The sequence below is a fragment of the Elgaria multicarinata genome, chromosome 3, assembly GCF_023053635.1.
Source record: "Elgaria multicarinata webbii isolate HBS135686 ecotype San Diego chromosome 3, rElgMul1.1.pri, whole genome shotgun sequence".
Classification (NCBI taxonomy): domain Eukaryota; kingdom Metazoa; phylum Chordata; class Lepidosauria; order Squamata; family Anguidae; genus Elgaria; species Elgaria multicarinata.
Window position 1 is genome coordinate 122659556 of NC_086173.1, and position 22575 is coordinate 122682130.

Genomic DNA, 22575 nt, shown 5'->3' on the forward strand with positions numbered 1-22575 from the left:
GGCATGGGACTTGGAGAAGACATGAAGAATTCAATCATGCCTCTTTTCATCAAAAAACAAAACATGCTTTGGATTTGTTTTCCATTATTTATTTATTTATTTTTAATTTTTTTTTAGTGTTCTTCTCTCTATGAGGAGCGTTACATTCTGCCTTTCCAACATCTCAATTCTCAGATGGGGTCTCAGGTCCAAGAAACTCATCCATTACTCTTGGGGGAATGGAAAGTAAGTACCTCTTTAATAAATCCAGTTAGCTACTTTAGTGCTGAAGGGACCAGTTAGCACCACTGATTTATTTTGTGCCCTTTAAGTCCTATAATGTTTAGAGCAGGGGTGGGCAATTTTGGAGGGTCTGGGAGCCAATTGAGACTACACCACTGCACCACCAAAACCATTGCCGCCAAATTTCAGTGGTACAGTGGCAAAAAAGCCACATTCCCTCCTTTAAAACAAGATGCACGGGAGGAGCACGCCTTGTTTTAAAGGCAAATTGCACTCCCAGAAGCCCTGAGGTTGTGCATCCCTGGTCTAGAAGCATTCTTTTCAGTGAGAAACTGAGCTTGTCCACTGCTGGACAGTGGTAGTCTGTTGCTATCTGGCCATGAGGAAACACTGTTAGGTTTGCTTTAAAATGTAGTCTGTCTAGCTTGAAGTTGGTTTAATATGACAGAGCTTGAGAATTCCTAATGTGGAGTATGTCTGAAGGCCAGTTTTTATGTGAATGGGATTAATTAGGCTCAGAGACACAATATAATTTCCCCTTGTATGCATACTAGAATAATTGGTGTATTAATACTGAAATGAGGTTTTTATTTGTTGTTATATTCTATGGATTAAAGTAGTTTATACCTATAAAATGTATTGCTGTACCTCAACTTGAGTGTTTTAAGTAGGAATGGTAAAAAAGACATTTCATCATCATCATCATCATCATCATAATGTATCTTATTAACAGGTATTCAAAACAGTGTACACAATCTTAAAATACAGCGATAGGCCAGTTAAGAGAGTGATAAGGAAAAACAAACATGTGCCTTGGTTTCTCATCCAAATCGCTTATTTTGCCTTAGATTCCTGAAAATTGTAGGCCCAATATGGAAGAAGGAATTGCGTTGTTCTCCACACTACTCAACAACAAGCACTTCCTCATTGTCTTTGTTCATGCTCTTGAGCAGCAGAAAGATTTTGCCGTTAGAGACAGGTAAGACTCTCCTGAGATTTTAAGGTAACTTCAAATGACATAGGATCAGCCCAAGTTGGCTACACCTTTCTTTCACCCTAAAATTTTGGATCAACTCTGCCCTGGTTTTTGGCATCTGAAAGCAGTTCTTTCATAAATACAGTCTTCACTTGATTTTGTCGGAGCAATTGCTCTCTATTTTTTTCTGAACCGGATATCTGTGCTTATCAAGGAGTAAATGCTTCCAGATGTTATTTAAAAAGCCCAGAGCAGCTCCACATTTTAAAGAGGGTCGCTAACCTGTTCAGATTTTTTTTGATGCCTGAAAGAGACAATACAAAATGAGCTGCTGAATGCTGGTTCTGAACTAGTTGCATGAAAGAAATATTTCAATTATATAAAAAACAATTGAACCTCACTGACTCAGTCACTGATGGGGTTTTCAACATTGTTATAATACTTTTGCAATAGATATTTGGTGCATATGTCGTTCAAGATACCCTGATTACTGAAAAGCCAGAAAAAAGGAAATGGTTTCACATTTCACCCCATGACAATGCAATCCTTTACATGTTTACTCAGAAATAAGGTCCATTTACTTTAATAGGGCTGGCTCCCAGGTAAAAGTTTAGAGGATTGCATCCTCCATATATTACACAAATGCCACCTCATAGAAGCAAGCCAAGCTGTGCCTTCAGCAGGAAAATTCCTGTGTGGAATTTCCCCTTCACATACTTCAAGAATCCTGGAATAGGAGAGTGGGGAAGGAGGATATGTTTAATTTCCCTAGAGGGTGAAATCACTTCTGTATCATTGCAATATAAACGTACTGATCAAAATAATTTTCTCTTCACTTCTCTTGCATCCTATCTGCACTGCAGTGTCTGTGATCAATTGTTAAGGCCCTCTTAGACCATTTCTACACCAGCCCGAAGATGGTGTGGCTAAGTCCCTGTGCATCCAAATGATGCACAGGGTCTCCCAGGGGCAAAGGGGGGGGGGATGAGCACAGGTTTTCCCAGGGATAAACAATCCCTGGGAAAACCTAATTCTTCCTGCAGTCTCGGGATCGTCCTGAGACCACGGGACATGTGGGCACCCGTCTTGACTTCTTCCCTCCTCCCTGCGAGTAGTGTGGATCAGTAAAGGGAAGGAGCCGGGCTGGGAGGAATTGGGGGTGGGGGGAGGAGCAGGGTCAGGGCTTCCCCCCCTCAACTTACCTTGAGCCGAGCACAAGTACGCTCCGGCTCCTGTCCCTTTAAATAAAAAATGGCAGCCTCAACTCGCGTGACGTCCCTCCTCCCATCCTGGATGTCACGCTTCCATTTGGACACGTGGGACGATCCCAGAAGAAGGTAAGTCCGGGATCGCCCCCCCCCCCTCATTTATACCACCTCTAGAGTCACTTACATTTAACAAAGTAGTCTCTATTGCATTAGAGTTAATAAAACAGCATTAAAGTGCTCTGAAGTGCATTCTATGGCTGTCTCTAACTGTCAGCAAGAGACACAGTGGGCCTGTTCAGAAGACACCTTAAACCCTGCTGGTTAAGGCTTTTGGTTAAGCAGCAGGGTTTAAGGTGTCCTATGCGATGCGTTTTGCTAAACCCTGCTCACTCGCTAACCACAGTCGGACCATCTGCAACAGGATTAGCGGCTCTAACCATGGCTTAACGTGTTGTGTGCTAACCCCAGGGAACCACCATTTTGCTAACCACAGAGCCTGAAGTATCATCTGAACAGGCCCAATATGTATTACTTAATTCAACTGTAAGAAATACCCTGTGTTAAAGAAATGGTAACTAGGGAACTCTAAAAGGGCAAGGAATCGGGAAGCTGTCTGGATGTGTTTTCTGACCATTGTAGTGCAGACCAGTACTAGTAGCCTAGCATTTCAATGGCTCTGTATAGAACAAAATGCCACATTTCCTCAAACATCAAGCCTTCGTGTTGTTCTTTTATTTCTTTTTTTAAAAAAAGACCACAGCTATGCTGTTTTTCAACTTGCAACTTATTATACAGTGCGTCAAAATAGTTTTTTTTTCTTTGAACGATTGGCATCCATTTCTTTCGAAGGGTGGCATAATACAATGTGATTATGCGCAGCTGTGATACAAATGGCTTGAAACTTCAACACTTTTGAGAGGCTTTGTGAAAATAATCTGGAACTTTACCATGGTTTTATTTTCTGTTCATGCTGATTGATGAAGCCCATCTTGTACCATCCATCTCAGTATCATCCATTAACTCTTTCTTCAGATGCAACCTGGCCTCCTTGCTTACTATTGCATTGCATGGGAAACTAGAGTACTACACCAGCATCATGAAGGACCTCTTGGTGGATCTCATTGATGCCTCTGCCTCTAAAAACCCCAAGCTTATGCTGAGGAGGACAGAGTCTGTCGTTGAGAAGATGCTGACCAACTGGATGTCCATCTGCATGTACAGCTTTCTCAGAGTAAGAAAGTAGGAAATGAAAACTTCTCTGTTCACAGCAGGCATCTTGATGGTTAATATAGAAGAGGTGGGAGATCTAAGAGCGCAAATGTTTGGCTTTTCATAGCCGCACAGCCACCTCATGGTTGCCTAATATTCCATGAAGGCAAAGTATGACAGAGCTTACAAAGCCTTCTTGAAATCAAAACTAGAAGGGCAGATGAGCATCATCTGTTCCTTTTTTTAATTAAGGATCTTGGGCAATATTTTACTACAAGCATTATTTAATTAATTTTAAGACAGGTTATTGTCACTTTTTATGATACTTCAGATCACAAACACAAATGAAGTTTTGTTAAATTTAGTCAAATACATTCACCTGTGTTTAGATTTTGTGTGCGTGTTTTACTGCTGTTGTGGGGGGCGGTGTTGCACAGCCCTTTGATAGCTATATTTATTGATTGAATTGATCTATTTAATCCATTTCTTAATCACCTTTCAAGACCGTAAACTTCCCAAGTTAGCTTACAATGTAAAAACAGCACCAAAACATATTCATAAATAATCTCAAATAAAAATAATTGTAAATAAATACAGTTTTGATAAAATACAATGTCAAAATAACTATCAGCAGTGAATACCATATAACTTTTCTATTAAAAACCAGAGAGAACAGATGAGTCTTTAAAACCTCTTAAAAGTAGCCACAGATGGAGCCAGCTGTATTGGGAGGGAATTCCATAGGATAGGGCCACTGCCATATCTCTAGTCACTATCAATGTTACTGATCTTGGTGGCAGGCCAAAGTTCTTAAAACATCTGAAGATCTTAAAACATGGACAGGTTAATACAGGTGTAGTTGAAGTTATTTGAAGTTATCCTTCAAATAACCTGGACCAAACCATTTAGGGCTTTAAAGGTCACAAGCATCTCTTTGAATTGAGCCCAGAAATGTACTAACAACCAATGCAGTTGGTCCAGGATTGGTGTAATTCATTGGCGGAGTTAGCACAGCATGACAATAAGTTATACAGTGTGGGTTGTCATCAGAACAATCCAAGGTGAGCCCGACAGATGATTTTCAGGTTATTTTCCCAGTCCCACAATGGGTTGTCATGTGAATTCTGATCATCTCTCCCCAAAAAGTGGCTGCATTCTGTTCCACCTGAAGTTTCCATGTTGTCTTCAAAGGCAGCCCATCTAGAGCTCAGTATAGTAGTCCAGTCTGGATGTGACTAGGACATGCTTAACTGAGGCTAAGCCCACTTTCCTTAGGGTTACAGCTGATGTACAAACTGACCTTGATAAAAAGCACTCCTAGCTATTGCCACCACTTGTCCAGAAGTGGTGCCCTGGAACAGTTGGTCATGGAACTGACCAGAGGGGAGGCAACCCTGGACTTAATGCTAAGTTGTGCTGCCCAGGACCTAATACAAGATGTAACTATTGTTGAACCAGTCGGTAACAGTGACCACAGTGCTATCAGATTCAATATATACTTAAGTGGGAAATTGCCAAGGAAATCTAACACATTCATACTTGACTTCAAAAAAGGAAACTTCTCTAAAATGAGGGAACTAGTGAAAAGAAAGTTGAAAGGGGGAATCAAGAGGGTTAAATACTTGGGAAATGCATGGAGCTTACTCAAAAGCACAATAATAGAAGCTCAAATAAAATGTATTCCGCAGGTTAGGAAAGGTAGCACCAAGTCCAAGAGGTCACCAGCATGGTTAACAAGCAGTGTCAAAGAAGCTATTGTAGAAAAGAGGGCTTCCTTCAAAAATTGGAAATCTTGCCCAAGTGAGGAAAATAAAAGGGAGCACAAGCTGGCTCAAGGGAGATGCAAGTAAACAATAAGAGATGCAAAAAAGAATTTTGAAGAGCACATGACTAATAATATCAACACCAACAATAAAGAATTCTTTAAATATATCAGAAGCAGGAAACCAGCTAGGGAAGCAGTTGGACTATTGGAAAAAAGGAGGCTAAGGGGAGACATGATAGAGGTGTACAAAATTATGCATGATGTGGAGAATGTGGATAGGGAGACATTTTTCTCCCTCTCTCAAAATACTAGAACCTGAGGGTCATCCCATGAAGCTGATTGATGGGAGATCCAGGACAAATAAAAGGAAGTACTTCTTCACACAGCGCATAGTTAAATTATGGAACTCACTACCACAGGATGTAGTGATGGCCACCAATTTGGATGGCTTTAAAAGGGGGTTGGATAAATTCCTGGAGGACTAGCCCTGATGGTTGTGTGCTATCTTCCGGAATTCGAGGCAGTAAGCCTGTGTGCACCAGTTGCTGGGGAACATGGGTGGGAGGGTGCTGTTGCACCATGTCCTGCTTGTTCATCACTGGCCGATGGCTGGTTTAATATGCAAAAATGGAGTCACTTCCTGTCTATTGTTTAAAGCAGCCTTCCCCAAATTGGTGTGCTCCAGATGTTTTTAACTACAACTCCCAGAATTCCTGACTATTGGGCCATGCTGGTAAGGGCTAAGAGTTGAAAATGCTTTGAGGAAGTGTAGTGTAAAAGTTTAAAATTTACTCAAAACACGATAGTCTTTAATTAATTGAACCAGCTTTTGAATTAGATGTTTGCAATCAGCTATAATAATGATTTTTTTAAAATCAACATGAATTTCACAGAACTCCCTTACTAAAGAGAAAAAATGTTTTAGCATTTGACTGACTCTAGGCGTTTATAAAGTCTAAAATGCACCCCAAATTTAAATAAAATCAGTTTGTTCATGTGTGGTTGACAACAGACATTCAACAAGTCTGGAAAGGGGAAAAATAGGAGACAGGTTGGGGTGTTTTCTTTAATTGTACACTATGGTGCTAAAATCTGCTGGTCTTGCATATATTTGGTCTTGCCTCTAAGAAAGTGGAGACTTCTTGTGGGACCAAAGAACTCAGCTGGAATCTGATACAACCAAAATCAACTGCCTAATTTCTTCTGAAGGGGAACATTATGCAAGAAAATATTTCTGGGGGGGAAATTGAGCTTTATCTTATGGGATTTCTGAGTGGGATGGTTTACAAAAGGAATTAACAATGTCTGGAGCTCTCATGTGGTTTGCATGACCTCTCCTTTCCTTGTGACTCCTTAACTCCCATACAAGTGAAGAAAAGACCTGTGTGTGTGTGTGTGTGTGTGTGTGTGTGTGTGTGTCTTAGCACTCCTAAGGTCACAGATTCCACCTTGTGTCTATCAGAGGGCAGGAGAGTTGTCTCGAAGGAAGAGTTTGGTCCACACATACAACCAGGGTGAAAGATGCAGGTTTTGTAACAGGAGAGTGAAGCACAGATTGAAATTCTTGAAACGTTAATCTAAAACATGATGCTAGCTTGTAAATAATTTGTTCACCCTGCCCCCATCTTTTAAACCTGGCATAGCCCCAGCAAAGAGAAAGATAAAAGACAGATGTTATAAACATAAATTGATTCTCCATGTGGGCTGTGATAATGCTTTAATTCTGTGGTATTTTGTGGAGCAGCCAATGACTGGCTGAATCTGTGGAAAGCGTGCCAGTAAACTAGACAACTTGGAAGGAGGTTGTTTTTGACAAGGGTGAGATAGTGCCACCTCTCCGTCTGTTGTTTGTTCTGCTGAAAATCAGCTCTCATCTACATTGCTATAGAGCTTCGGCTATTGGGCGGTATAAAAATGTAATAAATAAATAAATAAAATAAATAAGAGGACAATGAAAAGACAGCGTGCCAGTATCCAATCTCTCTCCAATATTATCTTATATTTTGTTTATATACATGTAAAATTACATAGCAGTTTTCATTTAGTTAAGACACAAAAGAAGGAGATCACAACATATTGGATGTTCTACGTTAGCCTTAACGGTGAGAACACGCCTGATTGAAAACAAAGCAGCAGAGCTACCCTTGACTTGCTGCTGTGAATAATGATCTACAGAACAATCATATACTGAGGTTTATTGGTGACCTAATTGAGTACAATCAATAGAGCTTAAACCCATCTGTGTGAGGTCTCAAGTAGAAGTTCTTTTAAGCTGGGATACCAGCGATTATCTCATACATAGTTAGTTGGAGAAGAGCCCATGCTTTCTAACAGCCTCTTTAAGCCTCTGATGCAGTTTGAGTCGTGGAAGGGGATGTAATTGCAAGCTAGGTAGCCCCTTCCAAACTATCAAGAGTATTTAGTTTTCACGCCATCAGAGGTTTATAAATGCATTCACTAGTGGAGGATGACACAAAAAGCAAAGCAAGAGGGGGACTCATCCGACCTCATGCTGGGCTTCAGAGACACTTGGAAGCAGAGAATTTTCTTCTGGCTTTGGAGCACTTCTGATGTCCAGCACAAACAAAAACCTAAGCAAAACTCTCACGAAGGATTACTGAGGCCCTTTCTACACCTGCCTTTTCCCCCCGGGATCGTCCCTGTGCGTCCAAATGATGCACATGGGATGCCGGGAGCAGGCAAGGACGATCCCTCCATTTTCCCGGGATAAGCGAGACCTCGGTTATCCTGATTTTACCTGCGATCCCGGGACACTGCGCTGCGGGGTGTTCCTGGGCGGAAGGTAACTTCTCGTCGTGTCGCCTGCCTCCGTGTACATAACTTGCTGCCACCCCACGCCAGCAGTACCGTGGGGCTTGGTGGCGGAGTGGCACCAACTCAGCCCTATGAAGACCGCCCCAGAGACACACATCTATCTAAAATAATTTTAAATAATAAATAATAAGAAAAATCCAAGGCCTGATTAAAACTTCACCATATGCTGCCACCTGAATGTGACTCAGGAAGTGCACTCCTACTGTACAAACGCTTTCCATTTCTAGATTTTATTTATTTATTTATTTATTACATTTATATCCCACCTTTTTCCTCCAAGGAACCCAAGGCTGCGTACATAATCCTCCTCGTCTGCATTTTATCCTCACAACAATAACCCTGTGAGGTAGGTTGGGCTGAGAGTCTGTGACTGGCCCAAAGTTACCCAGTGGGTTTCCATGGCTGAGTGGCCACTAGAACCTGGATCTCCCAACTCCCAGTCTGACACTTTAGCCACTACACCACACTGGCTGGGGTGTAAAAAGTGCAGCTTACAGGCTGCATGTGGCCCAGCAAGCCATTTCTCAGGTGACCCACCAGACTCCCCACATTTGCGCTGCCACAAAAACACAGCAGCACTGCGTTGGACTTCCTATGGTAGTGTTAGCATTGGAATCCCTTCCCTTATACCTCCAGTCTCTCAGCATGGTTCGGAGATAAGGAAAGGGTTAACTTGCTAGTGGTAGCAAGAGAGAGCCTCCCTTCTTCTTCAGCAGAGATTGGAGGAAAAGGAAGGGTTTCTCTTGCTAGCAAGTTAACCCCTTCCTTATCTACCAGGCTTGTGTGTGTGAGAGAGTGCACGCTTGAGCGTGCATGCACACGTACAGGCTTCAGGGCCAAAAAGGTTGTGCATTTATTTATTTACTTACTGACTTACAACATTTAAATACTGCTCCACATCTGAACAGATTCCAGAATGGTGAACAATAAAAGACAAAATGATAAAAAGCTAAAACAAAGAAAAGTCTACATTAAGAATTGTTTTATTTAAAAACAAGAGTACCTATAAAAGCTGTGGCTGGTCAACCTAGGAAGGCTTCCTGGAATAAAGGTGTTTTTAAGAGGTGCTGGAAACAATACAGTGTTGGCACCTGCCTGACCTCCAGAGGCAGGGATTTCTATAGATATGGGGCCACCACACTGAAGGCTCTTCCCCAGGTGTATTCTAATCAGGCCATAGGTCCATGTGGAACCACCAGGAGCATGCCCTCTGATGACCTCAGTGACCAATCAGGTTGATAGGGGAGAAGGCCTTCTCTCAGGTATTCTGGCGCCTAGCTGTTTAGGGCTTTATACACTAGTACCAAAACCTTAAACCTAGCCCAATAGCAAATAGGCAGCCAGTGCAGTTCCCTCAGCAAAGGTGTTGCATCCTGAAAAGGGGCTACTCCTGAAAACAGCAGAGCTGCTGTGTTCTGCACTAGCTTCAGCTTCTTTCCCTATCTATTGGATTGGGCAACTTAGGCCCTTTCTACACCTTCCAGCCTTCTGGAAGGGAGGGAGGAGGATCTCAGGATTTCCTGGTTCTGAGATCCTCCCCCTGGATCCACATGCCCACGCCACGTCCAGAGATAACACAGGCACCTTTTTCACTTTCCTTTTAAAAGCAGTGGGGCCAGTCGCACAAGAGCGAGGCCCCGCTCCATCGAAAATGTAAGTAGTTTTTAAAAAACAAGCCAACCTGAAACTGTCCTCCCAACCCCCTCCCTGCCATCCCAGGGGTGGCAAAATTGCTGTGGGGGGGGCTCCCCTGATGGGCACAGAGCTGCACCGTGCAACTCCATCCCATTTCTGGTGCTGCGCTTACTCACGAGTAAGCACGGCACCCGGCAGGATGGGCGCCCACATCTCCCGCAGTCCCGAGACCACAGTAAGAATTGGGTTTTCCCAGGGTTTCTTTATCCCCAGGAAAACCAGTGCCCGTCGTCGTCATCCCCCTGCTTTGGACACACAGGGACTCAACCATGACCAGCCTGGACTTTCGGGCTGGTGTAGACACGGCCTTACTGTATATGACCATGAGGGCTGCATGTGATGTTGGATGGGTCATCAGGGGCTGCACATCTGCACTCATCCACACACTTTCTCTCACACACACATACACACTTCCCCCCTCCCATCCCACCCTTTGATCCGGACTGGTGGGAGGAGGGGAAGGCGTGCTGGAATGACTTTCCGTTTCTCACCCTCACAGTTCTGCTAGGAAGCAGGGGGCACATGAGGATGACTGTCCTCATGTGCCCTATGTGGTGGATGAAGTGGCAGCAGAAGCAGGAGGGGGCAGAATTGGCAAGGAAGGGCAGCTATGGTGCCTTTCTGAGGCCCTATGCTGCTCATGTGCCTAACCCAACCCACCCGGTCTAAAGTCTTGAAAATAGAACCCTGCTTTTTAGCAATGCACCTTATCATGCCCCTAAAAAAAAGACCCTTACCCTGTTTGTGTGAATGATGTCTTAGCTATGAGGACCTTCTGGAGCTGGAGCCAGAAATTGAGTGCATCTCTGTTGATCAGGCAAGGGAAGATGGTCAGGCTCCGTCTGTTATCACCAATCAGAGGTCTTCTATTGCTTGCCAATCACAAAGAGTGATGTTGCACACTCCTATCACTTTCTGTGCCAGAAGAGGATTTTGGGACCTGGCTAGTTCTCAGCCTCAGACCATGAGTTCCCACTTCAAGCCCAGATTCCATGATGGATGATACAACATGATAGAATGATTCTTTTGCTGAGCTCACTAAGCTTGACTGATGGCTTGGTCATTCAGTTTACAGCAGCTCTTCCCAAAAGAAGAAGAGGACAATGTTAAGGAAAAGGCAAAGTATAATCTCAGAAATCATCTTTATCTTGTGTCATTGTGGCTACACAATATTCTCATTGTAGTGTTCAGTGATCCATTTATTTGTGGTAACTGTTCAGATGTTTTTGTTAAATCTGGTGATAATTACTACTGAGAACATTTCTGCCCACACACGAATTTCCTGATGATATCCCAGAATGCATACAACAGTTTCCAAGGATTACAGAAAAGAGGAGGCCATAATTGGCTGCACATTTGAAAAAGCTTGTCAATTTCTCCATGCACAATTTTGAAGTATACGTTATTGTTTGGTTTTTTCAGAAATATGTGCTTTCAAGGTAGAAGTAAATGTAGCAAAGAACACAGGTGCACTACGCATTTTCAAAATAATTATGCTGTACCAATATCTCATTTTTGTGATTGCCATCACAATAGAGTAAGAACATAAGAAAAGTCATGCTGGATCAGACCAAGGGTCCTCCTTGTCCCAGATAGGATAGAACTTTTCATCAAAAGCCTAGGACATGTTTTCCTCCTAAAGACATGTGGGGATAAGGAAATATGCAGCCAGGTCAGGTCAACAAGAAGAAAATGGAGGACAGAGTTGATACTTAACTGCAAAGCTTTGAAAAAGTGAAGCTAGTCTATTGAAGTCAGGGACATTACACCCAGATTCACCAACAGGAAATTTGTCCCACAGCCTGTAATTTAAATTACGCATGACAGTCAAGCATCTCCATTATGCACCTCATTTCTGTGAAACAAACCCTCTCATCCAGGCAAATTTCAGTAAAGAAATTTACTAGCCCTCCTGTAGCATTGGGCCGTGAGACATATGTGACGATGGGTCTGTTTTTAGTTCTTGAATTATCCCCATTAATCACAACATCTATTTAAAACAGCTGCTGCGAAAGGTCCTTAACAATTGTGCAGTGGAAAAATTCCAGCTGCTTGTATTTTTCCTCGTAAGTTAGTATTACATGATTTAAACATTTGTTTTATATTAATGGTGTGCCAAACAATCCATCCATTTGTGCTGCAGAAATGGAAGGTTGAAGAGCAAGCCATCTAAAAATGGAAAGATTCAAAATAGTCAACTGTAGTCATCCATGGCCTAAACAAAGGACATCTCCAGTGGTGAGCCTTTCTAGTTGGTCCAGTTTATAAATATAGTACCATTCTAAAAAGTGGTGGGGTAAAATTTTGAGTGCTTTCAATCTGGACTAGGGGACCTCTCACCTACCATTTTCTTTCTGAAAGCCATTCACACAATTGCTTATTGTGCAAATGGCATCTTGTCTAGTTTGGCCCTTAGAGGTCAAATTCACAGCAATTTTTCCATCTCTCTCTCTCTCTCTCTCTCTCTCTCTGTGTGTGTGTGTGTGTGTGTGTGTTTTCTTAGCCAATCTGCATGCATCCCATTCTTGTGAATGCATTCAGACTGTGGCCATGGGCTGATGAATCAGTATATGAATATGGGAAAACTCAGAAAAATAAAGACCCTTTAAAATCTCAACAAAGACCCTTTGTTGTTCTTTGGAAAGCATCCCAAAGAACAACAACAACAAAACCTGCCTCAATTGCAACACCAAACCATGATTAAGGAAATTTACGGTTTGGTATGATGTCTGACTTGACAAACTATGGTTTGCAATCAGCTAGCAAACCTGAATTGAAAACAGTGGGTAGGATCCAACCGTGCCCTATTGCTAGTGGTGAGCACTACCATTTCTGGGGGCAAGCCCCCAAACTACCCGAAAAAGACATTTCTGGAAGGTGTGAGCTGCCCATTCAAGAAACTTGCATTTCTGTTTCTTTTGAGGGCTTGGCCCCAGAAGCACTATATTGCCGCTTCTGGTGGTAGAAGCTGTGTGTGCGCCACTGCCAATGCCGGTCATGTGGACAAGGAGACGAGCAGTGCTCACTGCTATCATAGGGCTCCGTTGGATCTTACCCAATGGTTTGAAGTATGTTTGCAAACCATGGTTTGTCCTAATAATGGTTTGGTGTAAAGTGAATTCATCTCTAACCATAGCTATATCGTATCCAGAAACTGCTGCACTATACAAAAGGGGAAACACAAAAAGCACAAATGGAAAATAGAAGCAAGCAAGCATCTCTAAATTATGGTTGGCCAGTACTTTAGAAGTTGAAAGCATGGTTTAGGTTTTAAGCTATGACTTGATGTGATGTCTGAGCTAAATCCGTAAAAAATGGTTTAATATACTTACTGCATATTTTAGAGGGGAGAGTTGAAATAATTGTTTCAACAGAAACCTAGAGCTGCTTTAACAAATGCAAGGTTACATTAACTTTTAATGGAGAAATCCAAGAAAACTATTGCCTTAGTCATACATTCGGCAAGTTCACACATCACTCTAAGCCACCCTGAGAATAAGCCACCTTACCCACCTCCACTTGGATCGAAGCGGGGAACAACAGTGAATATAAAACACAAAAACTGATTTAAAATATAGTATACATGATTAAAACATCCTAAAAACATTCTAGTATGTATCCCAGGCACCTTCGTGGCAGAATCTTTCATCACCTCTGTTCCAATGTCAGCATCCTTTCTGCAATTGGTCCACTCCTCATCAGATCGCCAAATGGAATACAATTTATGGGTACCTATAAACATGATTATGTGTTCACAAACCTTTTTTTTTTAAAAAAAAAATCATTTTAATTTCATTTTCTTCTGTTAGTGTCCTTGTCAATTTCATTCTCCACTCTGTGCTCTCCTTGCTGCTTCACATAGTAATTACACCTACCCCAAAAAGTCTGCCTTGGGCCTCCACCAACTATTTTTGTGTCGTCGTCGTCCCCCCATCCTTCATGCTTGTCACTTCCCTCCACTGCTCTCTGTTGTTAACTGTAAGAAATACATGAGTAGCGAGGCAGATCATTAAAAATCTGCAAATTTCATGGCAGAGCAATAAAGCTGAGAAGGAAATTATGCGAATTCCATGGCAGAATAGTGAGACAGATTGCTAAAAATACACAAGTTTCCTGGCAGAGCAGTAAAGCTGAGGGGGAAATGACACAAATTTCATAGCTGCGGACTTCCGCATCTGCTCACTTGCACAAGACCTTTTTTTTTTAAGGTTGTAAATGCATTTGGAACACTCTCTAGTGTAACTTCTTCTTGATGTATAAAAGCACAAGGTGGAGGCCCCTTGTCAAGGGATGAGGGAGGATGGCAGTGGCACTAGCAATATTGCGAGGAGCGGAGGGTTTTTCACCACTCTTTCCAAACGCTTCAGTAGCCCTTTCCAACAAGCCACACTGTGCCGAGTTCAGATAAGCCACATTGAACACCCTAACAACAAGCCATGGGTTCTCAGGGTGGCTTGTTCATGAAAAAATAAGCCACCTGCAGAAAAAGCGCAGGGTTTGGACATCACAGCAACCCACCATGGGTGATCACCTATGGTGGGTTGTCGTGTCGTGTGAACCTGCCCTGGTCTGCGCACGGCTGCAGTATCACAGTTCTGGGGGCAAGCCCTGGCATGCACAAAAATGTGCATTTCCAGAAGGCGCAGGTTATGGAATCAGCCTCTATAGGATGCTACCCTAAGAAGCCATTATCCAGAGTACTGCAAGATAAATTAACACCTTGTACAAAAGCACAATCTTATATGTGTAGCATCAGACCTTGAATATTATATTAAAATAGAGCTCCTTGTGCAAATTTCAACAAAAAACAGGCAAGGGGCAGGGATTTAGGTATAAGTCTCCTCTTGAGTCACTTGATTTTAGCGCATGTGTCCATTGCTGGCCTCAATACAGCAAAACAATTAATATTTTGTAGGAAATGACTTTGAATGGGGGCATTTGGAATAGTTTCACATGTTCCCCCAGGCATTTCGGAACTGCCTATCTGATGTTCCCCAGAGGATATCTCTAACATATCAGTCTTATTCCAAGAGTAGCATATAAATTCACCCTGAGCATTCAATTTCCCACCCCCCCCCCCCAAGTTGCTTTTTTGATCCAGCTGTATAGAAACACAGCATCACATATCGTACATGGAACATTTCAAAGGATGCCAACCTTAACTTTGGTTTTCATTAATACAAAGCTATTTTGGTGCCCAGGGTTACTTTTATGAACCTATAACACTGCAATCATAAATCACAAAGCATCTCATTAAACAAAAAAAAGAAGAAATACAATAGAGAAGAAAATGTGCTCTGTTAATGTATTCAAAAAAATGTTTTTTCCCTGAATAAGCACATTAACCTCCCTCCTCCGCAACAAAAAGCCTGGTCCAAGGATGGTTTTGACTTGTTTCCAAACCAGTTTCCCCACAACAATTTTGAAATAAATTCCAAGTTAGCCATTTCATATTCAGACCCTGACTGTCCACTTCCTTTCCCATCTTTTAGATATATTGTCTTTGTGTTTCTGCAGATTTTCGCAACAACCCATGGCTTCTGGAATCCAGAGCAAATATGCAAAGAAATAGCATGTCAGAGGCTGGGGTTTTTTTTAAAGTATATTTTTAGTGTAAGAAAGTCAACAGCATTAGAACTGCAGCAGCAGCAGCAGCGCAAAATGGCTGCTTAGCTGCTACTTGTTGTGGCATGCTTGGACAGAGAGAAAAAATCGGCCACATGTTCTGCTCAAATCAGATGCAATATATGTTATGCCAAGGCGATAAATGCCAGATCTATCAGTGTGGCCTTCTCACACAAGACGTTCACTGACTTTGGAAGGAGCTTTATGATTCAGGTGCAATTTGACTCTGGCTGAGACTTTGGGGGTATCTTCACAGCGCCGAGTTGGCACCGCATATATTGGGAAATGGATCCAAATTTGAATCTAGATCCAGATTCAAATGGCCTTCATTTTTGCAAAAGTCTGAATCTGAATTAGGGTGACCATAAGAAACGGAGGACCATATGAAATGGGGTCCTGTACCTTTAACAGTTGGATAGAAACGTGAATTTCAGCAGGCGCCATTTGAATGCATGCAGCACCTGGTGAAATTCCCTCTTCATCACAACAGTTAAATTTGCAGGAGCCCTGCCCTCTTTGGTATCTGGTCAAGAGGGCAGGGCTCCTGCAGATTTAACTGTTGTGATGAAGAGGGTATTTCACCAAGTGCTGCATGCATAAATACAACCTTTAAAGATACAGGAGCCCGGTCCTCCTTTTCATATGTTCACTAGGGTTGTGCTCTGCTCTGTTTCGGGTCGTAGAAGCGGAAGCGTAGCAACACGGAGCAGTTCTTTCATTTACGGAGCGCTCCATGTGTTTTCAAGGCTCCGCCTGCCATTTTGGACTTTTTTCCCCATAGGATTCCATTGGGCAAAAATACGCCTATAACTTCTTTGTTTTTAAAGCTACAATCGTGTGAAAAAAGAACGTACACCCTCTTGGAATTGTATGATTTTACATATCAGGACATAATAACAATCATCTGTTCCTTAGCAGGTCTAAAAATTAGGAAAATACAACCTCAGATGAACAACAACACATGACATATTACACCGTGTCATGATTTATTTAACAGAAATAAAGCCAAAATACATGCATTTCTGTAAATGGGGGAAAATCTTTTAAAAATTCACCAAAAATCAGGGCATGATCTGATTTCCTTCAAAATTGGCATGAATAATGATGTATTTATAAGCTATCTTGGTGGGCAGTTGCATTTATGTATCTGGAAAAATGACGGAGATACATGCATTTCTGTAAATGGGGGGGGGAATCTTTTAAAAATTCACCAAAAATCAGGACATGATCCGATTTCCTTCAAAGTGGCCATGCCTAAGGATCTATTTAGAAACTCTCCTGGTGCCCATTTTCATGTTTCTAAATTGAACACTAAAAAAGGTATAGGCGTTTGACGTTTTCAATGCAAGTCTATGGGGGGGAAACGCGGATCTCTAGATCCGCCATGGAGCGGAGCGGAGGCGTATCATCTCAAAGCGGAGTGGACCCGATCCGAAAGTTGTGGATCGGGGGGTCTGTGCACAGCCCTAATGGTCACCCCATCTGAATTAAATATTGCACAGGACATGCAGGAGAGGCCATCTTAAGGGCACCATTACCTACAGAGGCCCATTTGTTGGGCACATCTGAAAGAGCTTTCTCCTGTATTGCTCCCAAATTGTGGAATACACTCTCTCAAGAACGACACGTGGCTGCCGCCTACTGTCTTGGCTTTTAGAAAGGGTGTGGAAATGTTTTTAATTTAGCCTTTTAAATTATGCAGTTGTTTTTAACGCTTTAATGCTTTACTTTCTTAATATTCTTGGGTTTCTTTATTATTTTAACGTTTTATTGTTTAAATTGTACTCTGCCTTGATGGCTTTTTAGCAAATAAAGTGCTATATACATGCTAATAAAGAATAAACAAACAAACCATTCTCTATGTGCCACTAGCATTTCATAGTAAGGTCAGTCTTCTCAGCAAACTCCTGCACAGCAACATTCTGTAAGGATGCTGCCTTAAACACTCTTACTAAGGAGTAAGCACCATTGAATACAATTGGACTTAAATCCTATTAAACATGCACAGGATTGCACTTTAAAAATCAGAAGTAATCCATACAACTTTTCAGTTTTGTCCTCTCCTTTCATTAAATTTTGGTTGCGATAAAACTCCTATTATACCTCTTTTTTCCATTTACATGTGAGTAGCCAGAACAATGCATCCTGAATTAAAACTATAACCTGATGTACAATAGTCTTCATCACTTCTAGGGTTCAGGATCATTGATATGTTTCTGCTCCCTTTTAAGTATCCCTACTTCCCATGCGGTGTTAGTTCTGATATTCATGGAAACGTTCTATGATTCATGCAGAAAAATCACAGAAATATAATTTAAACATTGTAAACTGGTGACCACAACAGAGGTGTTGACAAAACCTTCAAAGAAGGAAGCTAGGATTATTCTTTTTATCATAAGAAATGCTGCTTATGACAAATTAATTCTTGGCACTATGAAACAGATGGCATATACCCATCTACAGCCATATAGTAGCATCCCAAGTGCGGCATTAAAGTGCTGTAGTGATGAGAAAGCATTAATAATGTTAGCATTAATCAAGCAGAGGAATCCAAATGAACAGATGCTGGCCACTTGGATATCTAAAACATTTTTTTTTACAATAATTGTACTTCTCTTGCCTTGAGCAATTAGAGATTCTGAAGTGTGTGTGTGTGTGTGTGTGCACGTGCGCATGCATGCATGAGGGGGAGAGAAAAATTGAATTATAAAAATGGTAAATTAATATAAACGTGGTTTTAGTTGAAAAATATTAATGAATATTAAGAAGGCTGGTTTATAAAGGGTTTCTGAACTTTCTAAATTAATAAAATACATTGGGTTAGCTTGCAGATATTTGAAAGTGAAACTCAGTGATTTTAATCTGGAAAATTGCCTTTAAAATCTTTGAAAAACCATATTGAGAGTGAGAATAAAGTTATTGTCATCCAATTTGAGTGGCATCAGTACTGAAGTATTGACACAAAATAAGTATGGAATTAAAGCCTTGACAGGTTCTAGGTTGTAACATCAATAATATTACCTGTCTTCCCAATATAGTGATATATACAAGTTGTAAATTCACAAGATATTGAGCAAGGATCACAACTATATGTAGGAAATTTATTTGTGTGATAATACAACCTCAGTTTCTGTTGTGCTACAGTTTTTGGCCTGGATAATTTCATTTTGGCTCTTTAAACATTCCCACAGTCCATTCATTGCATTATTTCTACTATTTCTGCTTCCTGTCCTGAGTGGATGCTTGCAGTTTCTGTGATAATATTGCTTGATTGAATAGGATGGTAAGCGCCTCTTTTTTGTTATTTGAAAGCGATCTTGGTTCCCCAGGATTTTAAGTGGACTTTGTTTGTAACATTCACGTCTTCAAGTAAGGCAGCATTTATAACTCGAGATTAAAATGATTCTGTAATTTGGCCTACCTGCCAAAGCGTCCAGAGAGGACCCTTCTCCTGAAGGCCTTCCCCCACTCAGAGAAGGGAGAGGGGGCAGGAAAACAGCTCCCAACTGAGCCACCAGCCCAACTCCTTGAGCCTCTGACTCGGTCTTCTCTGATTCTCCCCCAACCCTTGCCTTTCCCAGTGTCAGGAGTAGGTTTCATAAATCCCATGAGGCCTGGGATTTAATTAGAACTGGTTTGGAATGTCAGAATCTGTGCAAGCGTATCTCTGCCAGTGTTCTCAGAGAAGAGCACATGAGAGTCGCTTCTCCCAACTCAGCGCGACCTTGAGAGGCTGGGAAGCTGTCTGTGAGAACCTGACAGAGTTTTGGAAGAGGAGGTGGGGGCTTTGCAGAAGGAGTCACTCAGATTGAAGCGTCATCTTGGTGAGCTGAGCAGTGCCGCCCTGTTTGGACATGGGCACTGCTGAAAGGTCAAAGCCCCTGTCTGTCAAGTGGTCTGGAAGGGGCCCACACCTCCCTTTTTAAGCTGGAGCAAAGGCAGGGAGCCTTTGCTAGGAACATTTGCACTGCATTTCCCAGGAAACCTTCTCTGTTTGGGTCCATCACTGTCTGGGAGTTTGAAAGCACTCTGCACATCAATTTGGACTTTGGATTACTAAGCACTGGCTATGAGAAGTACTGTGAGGCTTTTCATAGACTTGAACTCACGTTTGCTGTGGATTGTGTGTTTTTTGTTTGCAGAAGCAAACCTCCTTGTGTTTGAGGTTTTACCTTCCCAGTGATCTTGTTTAGGCCTTGACCATATTCCTTCGAGTTGCCAACAAATGATCCATGGTTGTACTAGCTCCCTTGGGTTGGGTTGTTAAATCTTTCAAGAATTTCCCCCTGTGATTGCCTGAGTGATCATATCAGGAATCTTTCCCCTCCCTTGTTCAGGTTTGGAACCCATTTATAGAACTGTGGAGATGGCAACAGGGAAACCACATTGCTACTGTAGTGATTAGCTTTTGACTGTTTTGGAAATTCTTGGAGCCTATAGCTCTGACCATCAGCTTGCTATATGATTTCTGAAGTGTGTAACCATTAAGATTTTACCATGGAATTTCCTGCAATAAAGAGGTCTCACTGATTTGTGTGTCCTGTGTCAGTTTGCCAGAACATGTGTAGGCCAGGAGATCTGACACCCAGTCAGGAAAGGCGAGAGAAGAGTGAAGGTGGCTCCCAACTGAGCCATCAACTTGAGCACTCTTTAAGCTGCTGGATCCGTCTGTTTCCTTCCCCCACTGTTATCTTTCCTGGTCTAGAAAGTCGACTGTGGGTGAAGCCAGTGCACATCTTGCGTTTCCCATCAGGGAAGTTGAGGGCCATGTAGACCTGGCTTCTTTGGAGCATGCTCGTAGCACCTTCAAGGGTTGGTTCTTGAAAAAGCAGCTCCTGCTTGACTGCTACAGCACTGGGTAAGAGGGACATGATGCTCTGGCCTTGTGTGTGTGTGTGTGTGAATGTGGAGTGAGTGATTTAAGTGTCTGTATGAATGGGAAGTGAGTTTGTGTGAATGAGGAGTCAGTGTGTGTCTGCGTGTGTGTGTCAGGGCCACATGCCAGCAATGGGGCCTCCTCCTACTTTGGAATGTGGCCCCACCCACTGCTGGCTATGGCACCCAAGGTCCTTCCATGGAGCCAGGGTGGTCCTCGAACCATAACGTTTCCCCATCGCCACTGTAAATGCTTGGGCAGTGTTGTGAGAAATTGTCCTCATTGGTATCTGATCAGAAAATCATATCCTGTTATTTCACCTACCAGGAAACAGTTGGGGAACCCTTCTTCTTGCTGTTGTGTGCCATCAAGCAACAGATCAATAAAGGATCTATAGATGCCATCACTGGAAAAGCAAGATATACTCTCAATGAAGAATGGCTATTGCGGGAGAACATTGAAGCAAAGCCAAGGGTAAGAGATTCCTACTCTACCGTAAAAAAGGATTCACTGGCTATATTTGAGGCTTAAGTAAGCAGTACCAGCTTTAGGAATTGAAGCACTTTTAAGACGCTGTGCCCTCTTTCCGGGACTGTGTCAGAAACCTCTCAGTTCTGGGGGTGGTTGGGGAATGCTTCTGGTTGCTGAGCAACCACAATTGAGGTTACTTATTCCCTTGATAGGCAGAATGGCTGAAGCTATGACCAGAGGTAAGAAAAACGCATGTGTCCATCCAGTCAGTAAGGATCACTGTGGTTAGTCAGCATGCTCTCCAAAGAAATGGTTTTCCACTGATAATTCAGGTGGATTTGTTTTTAAGAAGGTACGCCATTCCTTTCTTAACAATCGGAACCCCTTTGTCTCCACTCTGCCATGAGTATAGGGGACAGAATAAGTAAGCAGGAGGGGAGTGTCTTTCAATGTAGTGCCAATGCGGTATTGTATTAGCATATATCTAACTTGCGATAAAAGTACATATGGATATGCCTCTAACTTTAAAACCTCTAACTTTAAAACATCTGGGCACTAAGATCTGCGAGGCACCACATATATCAAGTCTATTGAAAATTCTGTCCAGTTGGATGAGGTCCAAGATATGCTTCAAAAATAAATATGCCAGTATCATTTGCTGTGCAACAATGAGCTGGCTAAAAAAGAAATGGAGTGTCTTGTCTTTACAGCTCCTGGCAAAACAGTGACTTTACTGCCAGGGGAAAAGGTTGCTGGTTATAAAGTTGAGTCCATGGTGTGAAGGCTTTTATACAGGGTGTTACAGGCATCATGCTGAAAAGTAATGCTGTAAAATGCCTCTTGTGAGACTAGCTCATACTAAGAATGTAGAGTCTGGGGGGATATGTTAACTTCAGCCTGACAGTAAATGCAGTCGACAGACCTTTGCAAAGTCCAAACCAAACTCTGCTTTTGATTACAATAGTATAAATCTGGAAGAGCTCTTCCAAAATCAGTGGAGTCATTCAGGAGCAATGATGGTGTAAATGAGAGCAGGTTTTTGGCACTGTATGCTTTGCTGCCTTGCTGCAGATTCCCATAACTAACTGATCTATCATTTATGATGCAGAGCGAAGGAGGGTAGTGGCAGGGCCCTCCACATGGACTTTCTCTTTGCAGAGATAGCTCCATAAGAACAAACTTATGTGACAAACTTATTCTTCTGCTGCCCCTTATGCCTGGAATGCTCTTCCAGAACATTTGAGAACTACAAGTTCAACCGCAGCTTTTAAAGCTCAGCTAAAAACTTTTCTTTTTCCTAAAGCTTTTAAATCTTGATTTTGTTCTGACTTTATACTGTTAGTTTTACCCTACCCAGTGCCTGTTTACCCTACCCTGTGCCTGTTTGATGCATTCTCTTCCCCTCCTTATTGTTTTATTATGATTTTATTAGAATGTAAGCCTATGCGGCAGGGTCTTGCTATTTACTGTTTTACTCTGTACAGCACCATGTACATTGATGGTGCTATATAAATAAATAATAATAATAATAATAATAAAAACTGGGGAAGTGCTACTGACTTTGTTTACAAGCAACTGAAATAAAAGTAAATGCACAGTTCCCAGGTGATGGTAAATCAGGTCCCTCCAGAGATACTATCCATAGCACTCCCACTGACCAAAGCATAGGATTCCCTGTTTAAAAGTTGTTACT

The 22575-nt window shown here is 42.1% G+C and overlaps 1 protein-coding gene across 1 annotated transcript in view; it reads left to right on the plus strand.

The window, feature by feature from the left end:
- Positions 1-22575, plus strand: part of PLXND1 (plexin D1) — a 164203-nt gene that overhangs the window by 120406 nt on the left and 21222 nt on the right. The window contains exons 24-27 of the mRNA XM_063121424.1: positions 118-225; positions 1071-1201; positions 3439-3637; positions 20739-20885. Coding sequence (XP_062977494.1) covers positions 118-225; positions 1071-1201; positions 3439-3637; positions 20739-20885 — 585 coding nt within the window. The remainder of the gene's footprint in view (positions 1-117; positions 226-1070; positions 1202-3438; positions 3638-20738; positions 20886-22575) is intronic.